Genomic DNA, 14127 nt, shown 5'->3' with positions numbered 1-14127 from the left:
TTTATTTAAAGGATTTTTCATGAAATACCCCTCAATTTTCACGAAATTCACCAAATGCCCCTCAACTTTCAGAAATTCACCAAATGCCCCTCACCTTTAATATAATACCCAAACTACCCTGACACTCAACGGACGTTAAGACGCTGTTAACTGCCTTTTACTCTTTTGCCCTTATTTTTCTTTTGCGCCCTTACCCCTCACCCAACAACTTCATTCTTCCTTACAGTTCAGAAAAAAAAAACGCCAGTCTCAAACTTCTCTCTCTCTCCCTGTTCTTCAACATTCAACCCAATAACTGCTTCATCAATCACTCAAAAACCTTCAAAATTTTGGTGCAATCTGATTCTCTGAGTGCGAAAGCGGCGTGGCTACAAAACTTTGCCCAATTTCTCATTCTCATCCCCAATTTTGCCGCCGACCTTCGAATCTCGGAACCCTAATTTTTAGGTACTTTTCAAAGATCCGCAGCTCAATCATCGCAATCAATGTTGTCGAATTTCTAGGGTTTTTGCAATTAGATCGAAATCACAGTAGACGAACACTGCAATTCGCTTCGTCGTGGCTTGGGCGGTGGTCTTCGTCGACGTAGGTGATTTTGCCCGAATTCGCCCCAATTAATGCCTCCAAACGTGAAGATGAATTCCTGACAATGAATGAGAATTTGGTGATGCAGGAGAGATTGTCGCAGTATTTGGATGTGGTGGAGATGCATTTGGTGAAGGAGATATGGGTGCGGTCAAATTCGTTCTTTGAGGCTCAGCACCATTTCTTTCTGTTGCGTTTCTTGTGCTAGAGTTGGGGATGAGTTATGGATTTTAGAGATCAAATTGGTGCATGAATTTAATGCATTTATGATCAATTAAAACGATAACACATCCAATTAATTAGTGAAACAAAGATTCCAGGATTGGAGCAAACTATCAAATCAAATTCAGCTGAAAGTGCAACTTAAAGTTGAAGTACCCATCAACAATTCAACAGTATGTCATCTTATTTCCGTATATGGGGATTTCGCTGTTTGCTTAAAACAACAAGAGATTTAAGGTTCCGTTTGCAGATGGCTTCCGTTGCAACTGGGTTTAATGATGTGATTGATGCATGTAACAGAACCTTTGACAAGGTTCCTGGAAATGTTTGACGACGATGATGAAAACTCTGTTGATAATGTGCAGTGTTGGTGTGCTGTTCTCTAGAGTCCATATGTTTGGTTATTCGACGTGAAAAATATTTGTCCCTAGACATTAGACAATTTAGTAGTGGACATTCTGAGTGTAGAAAAAAAATCAGGTTTGGGTACAAATCTTATTGGTTTTCTAGGCAAGCATTCGGCAGAGGCCTATGCTCATAATTTGAAGTGATTTTTTTGTGAGGTATGCTGAGTCTCAAATTTTGTAGGACAAAATTATATCATTCTTTCGAAAGGAAATGTAAAATCTGTAAATATATTCCTCAAACAAGAGGCAGTTGAGTAGTACAGTGCAACTCGAATTTACCGAATCAAGAAGTAATTTAAGTCTGTAGAGATCTGAAAGTTCTAGATATGTTATGCACAAGTAACAAGTTATTGGTGTTGTATTTTCTCCTGCAGGATGCAAATGGTGTAAAAATCAAATTGTAGACTTTGTATCGAGTAAATTAATTTTATGCATTTTAATATAGGGGTATTTGGTGAAATAAGTTACATTATAGGGGTATCTGGTGAATTAGAAAGTAGGCTAACGGTGGACTAACGACGCGTCATTAGTAAGGGTAGTTTGGGTATTATATTAAAGGTGATGGGCATTTGGTGAATTTATGAAAGTTGAGGGGCATTCAGTGAATTTCGTGAAAATTGAGGGTATTTTATGAAAAATCCGTTTATTTAAACTTCTAAGTGTATTTCATAAAAAAAAACCGAAAAAAATAAATCAGTTCCTTCACTTTCTATCAGCACTGCATTTGCTGTTCCAAACGCAAGTCGCCATCCCTCCCTAGAACCAGTCCCCAGAATCCCCACCTTAATCAACTAACTCAAGGTACGCCTTTCTTTCAGTTATTCCCTATTTTGATCTCATCAGACCTTCATCGTCGCATTGTTTTCCCTTCACTTGTTAATTTCCTACCTGTATTCCCCAAAGAAAATACATGAAATTGATACTTCATTCGACCTGCTTGATTCGTATATGACCAGAAATCGATGTTAAAAGTTGACACTTGATGCATATTGTCCCTAAAACTATTTTTTTTCATGTGGAATTGGTGTTTATCCTTGAATTCAACCCATTTCTTGCATTTGTTTTGCTGATTTTTTTTCATTATTAAGGGGTAAATATCCTAAATGTGACTATTTATTGGTCAAAGGTCTTTATTTTCGTTCGAATTTGTTTACTGAGTATGAATTAGCATCCTCTGATTACGAAATTTAATGAATTATGTACTCCTGTCCAAACAGAATCGTGGGACTATTTGTAATTTTTGTTTTAGAGGTCAATTCTAAATTGTATCCAATTTAACGGAGAGATGATTTTATTACAGAAAGATGAATTTCGGGGTTGCTGTTTTTTTTTTCTTTTTTTAATTTTCTTTTATTAAGTAGGCAATGAACAAGTTTTGTAAGCATTGACATTGGAGATGTAGTAAGTTAGTAATAACATAGGAGTGGATAGTTAGGGAGCATGATTAGAGTTTCCTGTATGTTTCTTATTGTGAGTCCATGGTTATAGGAAGCTACTGGTATTATCAAATCAATGTTCATAGCTGTAGACGTTTCTAATCTTTGTCTGTTATTTTCCCCTTTGAATTTTGTTATCCTAGGTCACCAGCAAATGGATATGTTTTTCAAAATCTGTTTGTAAGGTGGTGGAAAGGGATATTTGATGTTGAAAACGCATTAATAGAGGGTTTCTAATGAAAAAAACATGTTAGTAGCAGGATTGGAACTTGTGCATGTTTTCAGTAATGTGGTCAGTGATTTGACAGATAATACTTGTAGTTTTAATTTTTTGTTTTCTGTAGTATAATTGATTCTGAAGAGAAGAAAAACCTTAATGATGAAGAAAATGACTAACTTTGGGAGTACTTGGTGCAGGTGAAACATGGCTTCTACATTCCGTGCGTTTTTTAACAGCCCTGTTGGCCCTAAAACAACCCATTTCTGGGGGCCTGTTGCAAATTGGGGATTTGTTGCCGCTGTATGCTCTACTATACTTATGTTTCGGACTGGTTTTCATGTTTACTTCAGATGTTAACGTGTTTTTTCTACATGTTTCTTGTCTGAAGCTTACCAACTTAATCGTTTGTATGGTTGTTGGAGCATACAGGGGCTTGTGGACATGAATAAACCTCCCGAAAAGATATCAGGCAACATGACTGCTGGTTGACATTCCTGGCTTTCTTGTAGGTTGATAATGTAGTCTTAAGAGTTTTGCCTCACAAACTGATATTATGTCATTTTTCTGGTCCACAGCAATGTGTGTTTACTCTGCGTTATTCATGAGGTTTGCATGGATGGTACAGCCTCGCAACTATCTACTTCTTGCATGTCATGCTTCAAATGAAACAGTGCAGCTATATCAATTTTCCCGGTGGGCGAGGGCTAATGGGTAAGATTTCTGAATTGTTTCTTCATTATGAATTCCATATTTTCTGTATTCTGCCTATTATTACCACAAATCTGATTCTAGGTCATTCTTTGTCTAGTAATCCATTTACAGTTTTCTTAGGGGTTTAGTGAGGGTGGAATTCTTAAACCTATGTCTGATTACGTGCTTATATTAGGTCTTTAATTTTTTGAAATGATGTAACGGCTATCTTGTGCTGGATTTGAAGATTTTTTAAATATTAATAGTAATCTTATGGAAACTGACCAAGAACTATATGTTGTATGGTTCTATGTGTTCAATATGTTGATCCTGTGCACCATGAGGTTGGTGAATGGTTGGCTGGGTGATGTTAGGGCTATCTAGTATACACTTGGGGCTTCACAGTTTTACTTCTACCATTATATAAAAAAATCTCTGGTTCAACCATTATTAGCGTTATTTGAAAGGCTATAGCCCATCCATGTCGGCGGGTTTTATTGGGCCGGGCAGGTTTTGGAGCTTTATGGGGTCGAAGTGCAAGTAGAAACAAAACCATCTGGTACATGGCTCTACTTGTTGAACTTGTCAGCCCAGTCTTGGTTTTGACACATGGCCCTACCTTCTATGGTTTAGTGCTGTAACGCTTACCAACTAGCATGCGCTTCTGCTTGATCTATCATGTACACCCGGTTTTGCTTATGGGAAGAGTTGGTCTGTTTGAATGTACTTATATGAGAGGGACAGTGGAAATTTTTCATTTATAAAAGGACTGGGACATGTTTGTCATTTCACCATCTCTTCTTTGAATGAGTCTTAGCGCGTAGTGCACTGCCTGCTTGGTTTAGCTTCTGGGCAAGCTTCTAGGCTCAAGTAACTGAAATTGGGCAAATCATTGGAACTCTAAAAATGATTTTAGTTTCTCCAGAAGCCCGCTACTAAAAAATTCCTGCAGAAGTAGAAACAACAATTGGAGCTTCTCACTTCTGTTTCTCGGGGAGATCTAAATACCATTAAATAAAAGTTTCACTCAGACCAATAGACCCCCAAAAACTCATAAGACTTACGTATATCCTTATGTAAAGTAGATCCCCTCATCCTTCACTTCGTACTTCACGTCTGCTAACCCAAATCTCTCTCCTATATCTTCTTTCTCTTCTCCTCCTTCATCTCGCTCTTTCCTTTAAGACTATCTGAAGTCCAATGGGGAAGGCATTTGGATGGTTGTCCGTCCCGATTTAAGGAGGTGTTGTTGATGGTGAGTACTGGTGACGAGAAGGTATAGAGAGATAATGTTGAATGAGTGAGAGGGGAAGATGAGACTGAAAATGGGTGTTTTGGGATAACTTTTGGGTTGCTGGTTGACGGCAACAGGAGGTCATAATTAGTAGAAGCATTTTGGGTCTTGTTTTGTTACGATTTGTTGTGTATTTGGGGTCCGGTTAAGGCTTGTTGTTCAGGCACTCATGGTGAGTGGTTGGAGGAGGTGGTGATGGCTGTTGGAATAATTTATTTTTCTCTGATTGGTGGTTGCTTCTGAAGTTCTGATTGGTGATAAAGACTAACAAGTGAGTGCATGTGAATTAATAAATTATACTTGCATGTAACTTGTATTTTCTTTTATAAAATTATTGGGCTATCAAAAAAGACCCAAACCATTAAAGACTTACAAATCTCTCTTACCTTGACCCTAACCCTATACCCATTGGGTTACCCTTTCCAATAACAGTTCCAAATTGGTAATTTGGTACGAAAGCAATGAAAGAGATGAAACAGTAAGATGGCTAAAGTAGTTTCCTGTTAGAGACTTTTGTTACTATAAATCGAGTAATGGCTATGCAGGAAAACACAAGGAGGACAATTGGTGGATTTTATTTGTTTAATTCCTGATTGAAATAATCCTTTTTAAGAAAATAAGATTGAAATAATCATACACATTTCTATAACTGAAGGATATAGCATAAACAATAGGCTAAAAAGTAGAAACTCTCACTACTCCATTGTCTCCTTATAAAGAACTGCGCCAAATAATTCAAAAAAAGTTGCGGCCAAACACTTCAATTTCTCAAAAGTGTTTCTCTAGAAACCATATGTGGAGAATTACTTCTAAGAAACAAAAGTGATTTTTCTGATGGCCCAACAGACCCTTGTTCTCGATCTCTAATTATGAGTTATACTCATATTCCCCATCATATATTTCTTTTTATGTACAATCTCACTATGATTTGAAATGCCATGGCTATGGTTATGAAACGACCAAATTGAGAAATCTTCACAATCTTTCAGGGATGATTGAGAATAGTGACTATAGTCAGTAGTCAGTATACATTACTTTTTCTGTGGGGAAAGGGTTTGTCTAAAATAATAATCTCCATGGTTTAAGAAACAAAAGTAGAGTAACTATATGAATTTAGGATTGAGAGTATTTCATAAGCTAAGGCCTATAGCTCTGATGTTAAAGAATTATGATTGTCAAAACTAAATAGTAGTAGTGACTCTTGTGAGAGCTAAAGAGTGAAGAAAATTGGACTGATTACCCTTGTGGGAAGTTGCATTATGCTTGTAAGAAAGCATTTAAGCTTTGGTTACAGCTTTAAAGGGTTGTACATGCATTCTTAAGCTCATAACTTTTGTCGTTGCATATTTAGCGTTCTACTAGCTTAAGTAGCAGAAAAGCACTCAATTTCTTTTCTCTGCTGTAACTCCTATAAGCCTCAGCCGTTTCTTAATTCAAGTAGTTACTCAGATGTTGGCAGCTTCCTGCAATTGATGAATGGCTAGTTGGTTTGCACGTTTTTCTTATTAGGACAATAGCTAATTGCTGATCTATCTCTTACGTGTTCATTACCAAAGCAAAAATGAGTACAGAATTACTTCTTCTGTCTAACTAAATATTCATGCCCAACTCTTATGGCAGGTACTTGTCACCAAAGAAAGAGGAAAGTACAACGCAGTGAATTCGCATTTCCTTAGATTTCTTTTATGACATCTTGTGAGAGCAGTAGAAAAATTCATTTGTATACTACCTAAAAGCAAAGATGAGGTGCTTCCTCCTGGAGTTTGTTATTCAGTCCAGTTGTTTGTGTTCTCTTTCTCGTCGTTTGCTATTCTTTTTGGATGGAAACATAATGTAGCATTTGACTCTTGCAACCATACCATTATCAGATTCATCACCCCAGTGATAACTCTTATAAAAGGTCAGGAGAAGTCCTGTAGTTGAATATTTTTAGTACCCAATTCGATTTCTTCTTGAATTAAGCTCAAGGATTAATAGATTTGTTGTGGGAGTGGGACAGACACGAGGCAATGTTTATTATCTTACAAGCTTACTTATCAAGAAATTCTGATAATTTTGAGAAGACACTCCATCCATCTGGAATGATATCTGACATTCTGTCAATAATACAGTCTATACAGAATATGTTACATTTGGGCTTGTATTGGACCAAATTCCGTTTGTTTTTGGGTAGTCCAACCAATTTTCTCTCAAATTTCAGATTTAATATAAGGACTTGTTTGGTTGACATGGGAATTTAATTCCTATAAGAAGTTGTAATTCAAGGGAAATTACTTACCTTGTTAAATTCATGGGAATTTCCTTAATTTGTTTGGTTGACAACATGGGAATTAGAAATTCCCATGAATTTTGATTGACCAAGGGAGAGCTAGGTAATTAACTTCCCATGTTTTGTAGGAATTTCAACTTCCCATAAATTCCAACTTCCTTTTTATGTCAACCAAACAACTACACTATCTATAAGTTCCCATGAATTTCCACTTCCCCCATTTTTAATTGTCAACCAAACAACCTCAGTAGTTTCCTAAGTATTAAAAAATAAAAATAAATTGAAGTACTCAAATTTCAGATTTAATATAATTAGTTTCCTAAGTATTAACAAAAATAAAATTGAAGTAGTGGTTAAAGTGTTGTTAAGTATGGAGTAGCTCAAGGTCATTGGTTACAGACTTATAAGGCCCCTATAATCATTACGTCATCTTAGTCTTGACATGCTCGCAATATATGGAAACTGGATCTTTTCTATTGATTCAAACGTAGAAAAAATTGTCATAAATTACCTTGTAAAAACAAATGTTGTAATAAACTACTCCCATTTAAAATACAAAATCTAACCTTCATGGAAGGGGTAACAACTTTCACAAAATTTGACTTCAAACAAACATTGATGCAGTCACCAAATGAAAGAAAAAAGGGCTAGATATGTCCTTCCACCAGGTGAATCCTCAACTTCAATCCCAACAAAACGAGCATTTTCTTCCATCAATTAGATTTCTGGGCCATTAAGAAACAAATTCTACTTGCACAGGTACATGGCTGATGGCTTGACCTCTCATCTTCATTCAGCACTTGTTGAGATGTGCAACCATTATCTAAAAGAAGCGCATATTCTGTCTCATCAGAGTTCAAGCACAATTACCGGAAGTAGTATGCCTAATTCAGGCGGTATCCAACTGAGGGAGCGCCCATTTTCCAGTTTTAAATGTGTTGTAGAAGGTGGATCTTTTTGACACAATGTAAAAAACTGCATGTACCAACAATGAATTAGCTGAGGCAAAGGGAAACAATGCATTGTTTTTTATACTCCAAAGATAGCCAGCAGCAACCCTACCTTCTCATGTTCTTCTTTGACATTCAAAAGCCTATTCAAGATTCTTATTCACCATCACCCCAGGCCTCACCCCCAACCCGAATGTCGAACTATAATTAAGCAGGGAAGTAGCATAATGAAAAGGAACTTACCTGGTATGCCAGGAATAACAAGATTTGGCTCCTTCAGAACATTATGAAGTGTCTTTTTTTCATCGACTTTTACCCATCTGGTAGGATCTCTACCTGCAAGCAATCACATGATTGAAGATGGCTGGCATAAGTTTTCTTTATCTTACAAGACCCCATACAATTATGAAAACTTGAAGTACATCATTTCTGAAAGGAATACAAACAGAGTTGAAGTGTGGCATTTGATTCATCAGGTAGAAACAAGAATAGAACATATAAATTTAGCTTCAGTCTGCAGTGGCTTACGGAAGCTCTGAAACCAATACAACTATTCTAAAAGGAAAAGCATGATGTTCAAAGAAAGAAATTCAAACAGTCAACTAACATCTCCACTTCATTACCGGAGGACAATCTTGATCCCTGTTTAACAATACTGATGATAAACTGTACACAAAGTTAGAGAATTGTGTTGATGTATTGTGGCACTTACATGAATACACAAGCATAGATATATTTGGATCAAGTGCGTGAAAATAAATTTTACACCCATCAAATCAGATGATAATTTTACACTACCTGCAGGGTTCCCATGAGTTGAAAAATCTTTTTCTTCGTCAATACTCACTGCACCAGCTCCTGCAGTGCCTTCCAAAAGATAATGCAAAATCTGTGTCTTCGACAAGCACACTGATGAGCCAACCTAAAGGTTACACAATCAGTTATTGGCATCCAAATTAAATGTTGGAAAAAGCACAGATAAGAAAATCAAATGATTGTCAGAAAATCAATCCCAATTTCACCCTTTGTTCGTGGGAACCATTTCTCCCTTTTCTTGACCTACAAAACCTCCACCACTGATCAAAATGTCCGTTCTGTAAAATGGTTATGGAACAGAAAAATCCCTCCCAAATACTCCTCCTTCACGTGGCTTATGTCGGTGGAACCGAATTCCTCGTAAAGAGCTCCTTGCTGATAGTGCCATCGGATCAAGTAAACTTTGGAAAAGTCAAAATTGAATGCTACAAGAATAGAATGTTCCAAAGCATTCTCTTCCGTAAGAAATTGAACGATGAATTTGGTTTTTTGAATAATTTAGACTTAGATGTACATCCAAGGTGCATTGAATATTCAATTTTCCAAAAGAATAACAGCTAGTTCTTCCAAAGAGGCATGGGAAATTCTCAGAAAGGAATATCATAGTGGTAATAAGGTAATTTCTGTTAAATTGCAAACTTACGTGGGAGTTTTGAATAATTGGGTATGAAAAACAAAGATTCGAATAGTGAAAATATTACTGATGTAACTGTTATTGGTAAAGTATTGCAGAGTCTAATAAAAGATTTTAATCAAGTTGTTACTGCAATCGAGGAATAAAAAAACATGTTGACCTATTCCTTTGATGAATTAATAGATAGCTCATGAAGATAGATTCAAGAGAAACCATGAAGAAGTAGACGAGAAGGCGTCTAAAGTAGAGGTGCAATTGAATGGCATGACGAAGGAAGTCCCAGTTATGGTAGAGGCAACTCTCGAGGAAGTGTACATGGTCTTGGCGTGATAGAGCAAGAGGACGTGGTCGATTTGTAAGACAATGCCGGTCCATGAGTAGCACTCAATGTTACTATTCTAAAGTTTGGTCACAAGGAGTACAACTGTTGGAGCAAAAACAAATGATGAGAAAAATGAAATTAATTTCGTGGCATAAGTCGAAGAAGAAAGCTATCTTTTTTGAGGATTCTACAATTGATGATGTTTTGAGTATGGTGATAACGTTTTGATTTCCATTGTCAGCAAAATGGAATTTTTCATCTTTGAAGAAAGGAGGTGCGTTTACTCCTTCAAAATAGAAGTTAGTGGTTGCTGCTTGCTAATGAGTGAAATTAGGTTCCTAAGTTTAAGGTCAGTAAGCCAATAACATGTTTTTGTAATCTCAAATAGTTAGTAGTAGTGGACAAGTGTTTACTTCCTAAGGTGTCGGTTAAACCCATGGTTAGATCATGGGATGATTCTCTAGCTTTTTATGGTTATTATTTCTACTATTTCGTATAAATTAGTGATTTGTAGTTCATAATTAACTGGAATAGAAGTGAGTTTTGCAATATCTTATTTTTACCTTTATTCCTAACAACCAATCCCCCCCCCCCCCCCCCCCCGAAAATGTGAGGAAAGCCCTTGTTTTCACATTGAAATGGTACACCTCTCAATCCTTGCCAATCCACCTCCAAAACCCCACCCCTTCCCCCATCCAATCAAACACCTTTTTCACCTCTTTGGATTCATGTAAATATTGATGCATCCTTCATTGGTTCTAACATGCCTTCTAGCATAGCAAGAATTTTTAGTGATCATGAAAGGAATTCCCTACATCCCGAGCTCTTAAGTATTAAAGAAGAACTAAAGTGTGCAACACACCATCATATGGGAAAAGTGGTATCGCTCTCTGATTGCTTAAAGACGGTCAATATGCTCAATCATTATAAAAAATTGCAGGGAGTTGCAACAGGAGCTGTGCATGAAAGTAGAATCACCGTTGATCGACGGGAGGAGAATGGGCAGACACTCTCGCAAAGAAGGGTAGGAAGGGAAAATTGGAAGTGAATCTGTGAATGTAACTAGGAATCTAGGATGTTTCCCCACCCCCCTAGTTATAGTGTGAAACTTTTATTCCAGGATCGGCTACATGCCGTAAATATCATGTCATAATCTATTTTATCCTTTCTCATCCAAAAACAAATGTCAGTCTGTCAGATACGATACAAGGCCATTTAAACTAGCCCAACCACTACCCCACTGGTAGTCATATCGCCATTCCTCAGTCCTGCAAAGCTTTTATTCGTCTATAACCATTCTGTAGACCACGGAGCACCTTACGTACAAAAAATTTAACACCTACCATATCCCAATACTAGAAATGTTTATGCATAAGAGGCATATAACAGCTCTTTGTAATTGTAATTTTCACACCCCGATCAACCTAAGCTGGGTCTAGCAAGGAGCCACATAGTACAAAATACAAAATTCTGTGACATTCTGCCAGATCCGGGAAGAAAACTTTACAGAACCTACGAAAACAGAAAATCTCTTAAAAAAATGGGCATGATATGGTGGATATATCCTCTGTCATCCTATTTCAATTAATTGCGAATTTTTGTCAGGAACCAGAAATGCAATTGATCCGATCTCAAATTCCATAAGTTATTGGGACAAACATTCCATTCCATTCCACTTTCAATTATACAACCAAAACAAACAGAAAGAATCAAGAATTAGGTAAGCAACTCATTTTGATATCCCTCAGAAAGCTATAATATGAAGATAGGGAAGGCAAGTACCTCAAAGTATAATTCAATGCTTTCACGGGTGTAGACATTTTCCTTATCCCATGGCAACGGCGGACAACCTTCTGAAAACATGTTTCTATGCTAAGGACATTACATACATACAGAAGGAGGAAAAGATTTGCAAAATGAGCAAGAAGGAACCAGCACCAGTAGAAATGGCGAGTACATTTACTGACGAATTTCCCAATGAAATATAATGGCAAAAGAACAAAGTATCCACAGAGGTTACCACCTAAACCTCTGTTATGACAGATATGACTCGAGTGTGATGAGCTTACCATGAAAAATATCATGCAAAGTGACAAAATCACAATATAATGCATCATCATTTGCAAAAGACAGCTAGAAACAACACAAAATAACATAGATAAGAAAGCAGCAAAGGATATTATATCTAGGTGGCATGAAAACATGTCTGTCTCAGAGAAGTCCTCAATTATGTCACTGGACATAACTTCTGGATAGAGCAGAAGCACTGGCCAATGAAGAATCTTGCTCTTGTCTAGAACTGGTTTCTTCTGCCCTATGAGTTCCCGGAACATTTCTTTGCCGATTTTCAATCCTCTATCCTCAAATGCAGAAAAAAGGTCCTGCACATTCGATATTAAGAATCTACCAACTTAGAAGATACCCCCCTTATCCATAAACAACAGGTAGCTAATACCTTAGCGCCTCGCAACGCATTGGAAACTTCAGCCTCATGCTTCTCACGATCTGCCAATTTCCCACTAGCTAGCTTCACCAGCTTTTTAAGGTTTTCATTATCAGGGGAAAGTTCAAGTCCCCGTTCACAATAATTAATAGTCTCCCTCAACAAATCTAGAGCAAATGATGCTTTAGCAGCACGATAAATTGCCTATCATCCAATATATCAAACGCAATGTCATCAGCTTCAGCGAGAAGAACCAATCTAAAGCATAACTACTAAGTACAACCATTATAACAAGGGGATGACAAACCTTAACATTCGCCGGAGAAAGCTTAATGGCCTCCTCAGCATCCTCAAGGGCGCGTCTGTTATTCCCTAATAAAAGATTTACATGGGCTCTATTCGCAAACAAAACCGAAGTATCCGATTCACCTAAACCCTTTTGATTTATAGCTCTAGTGTAACAATTTAAAGCATCTTTGTAATGCTTCTTCCCCTTCTTAACATACTCATTGCCCTCTTCCTAAAAAAAACCAATAAAATAAAATCTCAACTTAGGAATATGACATAATACAATTCAACAGAAACAAGCATAATTCAAATTGTTTAGTTCCCATCTCTACAAGTACGTATTATGAACACTAGGATTGTTCTACCTATTGTTACTTAATTCGCTAATCCCTGTGAACCAAAAAGGTGAATTAATACATGAATGTGGTCAATTTTGGCTTAATTTGCAACCAAACAAACAATAGGAAAAAATTTCTAAGAGCCATTAAGTAGCAGAAACCCAAGGTTACAAATTTCCAAAGCGACAAAATCTAAGAGATATTGATTAAAGATGCAATTCACAAGCAATAAAAACTAATTGGGTCACTAACTACAGTACATAAGCCAATAGGAAAAAAAAGCAACATTAATCATTCAACTTTGCAGAATCTGCAACATAAATTTTGAATTGATAGAAATTAGTTATTTTTTAAAAAAATAGAAAAGAAAGAACGAACCTTAAGTTCAAGGGAAGTGGACTCTTTGAGGGAAGCAATGGCGGCCAAATCAGCCTTTTCGTTTTCAGTTTGGGGTTCTGAATTTGGGTCTAGCAATAACGCCATTTTTAGCGCCCCTGTAAAATTGCCGAGGAGAGAGCAATGGAGAGAATTTGGAGGGGTGAACTACTTTTGAGATTTTTGACAATCCGGCTGTTTGTTAGCAAAAAAATAAATAAAAATTGGACAATTAAAACACAAAACAGTAATAATGCAGCGGCTAGGGATGTTAAATTGTTAATGACTGCGCTGAGACGAGACGAGGCGAGCTGATTATTAGGTTATTCCATACTTTTATCGGGAAAAAAAAAGAAAAAAATTGAGCTCGGTTGATTTGCTTGTTTGAGCTTGTCTCGTTAACCTTAATTGTAAGGCTTAATTGTAGAATTTAACCTTTATTTATTTGTATTTTGTTTATCTAATGTTTTATAGGACTTTTCTAATAGGTTTTAGATAAAATTAATTTTGTTACTCACAATCCAATGTTTATTGGTGGTTTGTAGCTAATTCAAACGACAAATTTGCGAAACACAACCTTTTATAACCACTTTTTGGCCAAAAATAATATTTTATAAAAAAAAATTGCGAAAACAAACCTTAAACTAAAATAAATTTGCGAGAGACATCATAAATGGGTTTTCAGGCGTTGACCCGACGTTTTCCGGCTTGACGTGCCTAGTTCTACTACTTAGACTCTCTTTCCCTCCCTTTTTCCCGCTTAAAACTAACTTGGAGCCAAATATAAAAAAAACCTCATAAAACGAAATCTATAAGCACTATCACGGAGTGAGGACCC

The 14127-nt window shown here is 36.8% G+C and overlaps 2 protein-coding genes across 2 annotated transcripts; one reads left to right on the top strand and one right to left on the bottom strand.

Annotated features, from left to right (window-relative positions):
• The first annotated feature begins 1883 nt into the window (after nucleotides 1–1883).
• On the top strand, nucleotides 1884–6780 carry LOC110787572 (mitochondrial pyruvate carrier 1-like). The gene is made up of 5 exons (XM_021992206.2): nucleotides 1884–2015; nucleotides 3068–3170; nucleotides 3300–3354; nucleotides 3446–3581; nucleotides 6475–6780. Exons 2-5 carry the CDS (start codon nucleotides 3075–3077, stop codon nucleotides 6512–6514), a joined length of 327 nt encoding a protein of 108 aa, XP_021847898.2. The 5' UTR covers nucleotides 1884–2015; nucleotides 3068–3074; the 3' UTR covers nucleotides 6515–6780.
• Nucleotides 6781–7577: 797 nt separating this feature from the next.
• On the bottom strand, nucleotides 7578–13589 carry LOC110787573 (uncharacterized). The gene is made up of 8 exons (XM_021992207.2): nucleotides 13293–13589; nucleotides 12596–12808; nucleotides 12301–12492; nucleotides 12026–12226; nucleotides 11628–11708; nucleotides 8872–8995; nucleotides 8317–8409; nucleotides 7578–8098 (listed from the first exon to the last, which is right to left on the bottom strand). The coding sequence occupies exons 1-8, from the start codon at nucleotides 13395–13397 to the stop codon at nucleotides 8013–8015; spliced, it is 1095 nt and encodes a 364-aa protein (XP_021847899.2). The 5' UTR covers nucleotides 13398–13589; the 3' UTR covers nucleotides 7578–8012.
• Nucleotides 13590–14127: the final 538 nt, after the last annotated feature.

This window comes from Spinacia oleracea, chromosome 6, assembly GCF_020520425.1.
Source record: "Spinacia oleracea cultivar Varoflay chromosome 6, BTI_SOV_V1, whole genome shotgun sequence".
NCBI lineage: Eukaryota > Viridiplantae > Streptophyta > Magnoliopsida > Caryophyllales > Amaranthaceae > Spinacia > Spinacia oleracea.
Note: the sequence above shows the minus strand (reverse complement) of the source record. Positions and strands in the feature narration are given on the sequence as shown.

Excerpts from the sequence above, each read along its gene's own strand:
- LOC110787572 (XM_021992206.2), top strand. The coding sequence starts at position 3,075 with ATGGCTTCTACATTCCGTGCGTTTTTTAACAGCCCTGTTGGCCCTAAA. Across the intron at positions 3,171-3,299 it reads ATTGGGGATTTGTTGCCGCT|GGGCTTGTGGACATGAATAA; the intron begins GTATGCTCTACT and ends TGGAGCATACAG. Across the intron at positions 3,355-3,445 it reads ATCAGGCAACATGACTGCTG|CAATGTGTGTTTACTCTGCG; the intron begins GTTGACATTCCT and ends TCTGGTCCACAG.
- LOC110787573 (XM_021992207.2), bottom strand. The coding sequence starts at position 13,397 with ATGGCGTTATTGCTAGACCCAAATTCAGAACCCCAAACTGAAAACGAA. Across the intron at positions 12,809-13,292 it reads CCACTTCCCTTGAACTTAAG|GAAGAGGGCAATGAGTATGT; the intron begins GTTCGTTCTTTC and ends GGTTTTTTTTAG. Across the intron at positions 8,099-8,316 it reads TGTTATTCCTGGCATACCAG|TTTTTTACATTGTGTCAAAA; the intron begins GTAAGTTCCTTT and ends TGGTACATGCAG.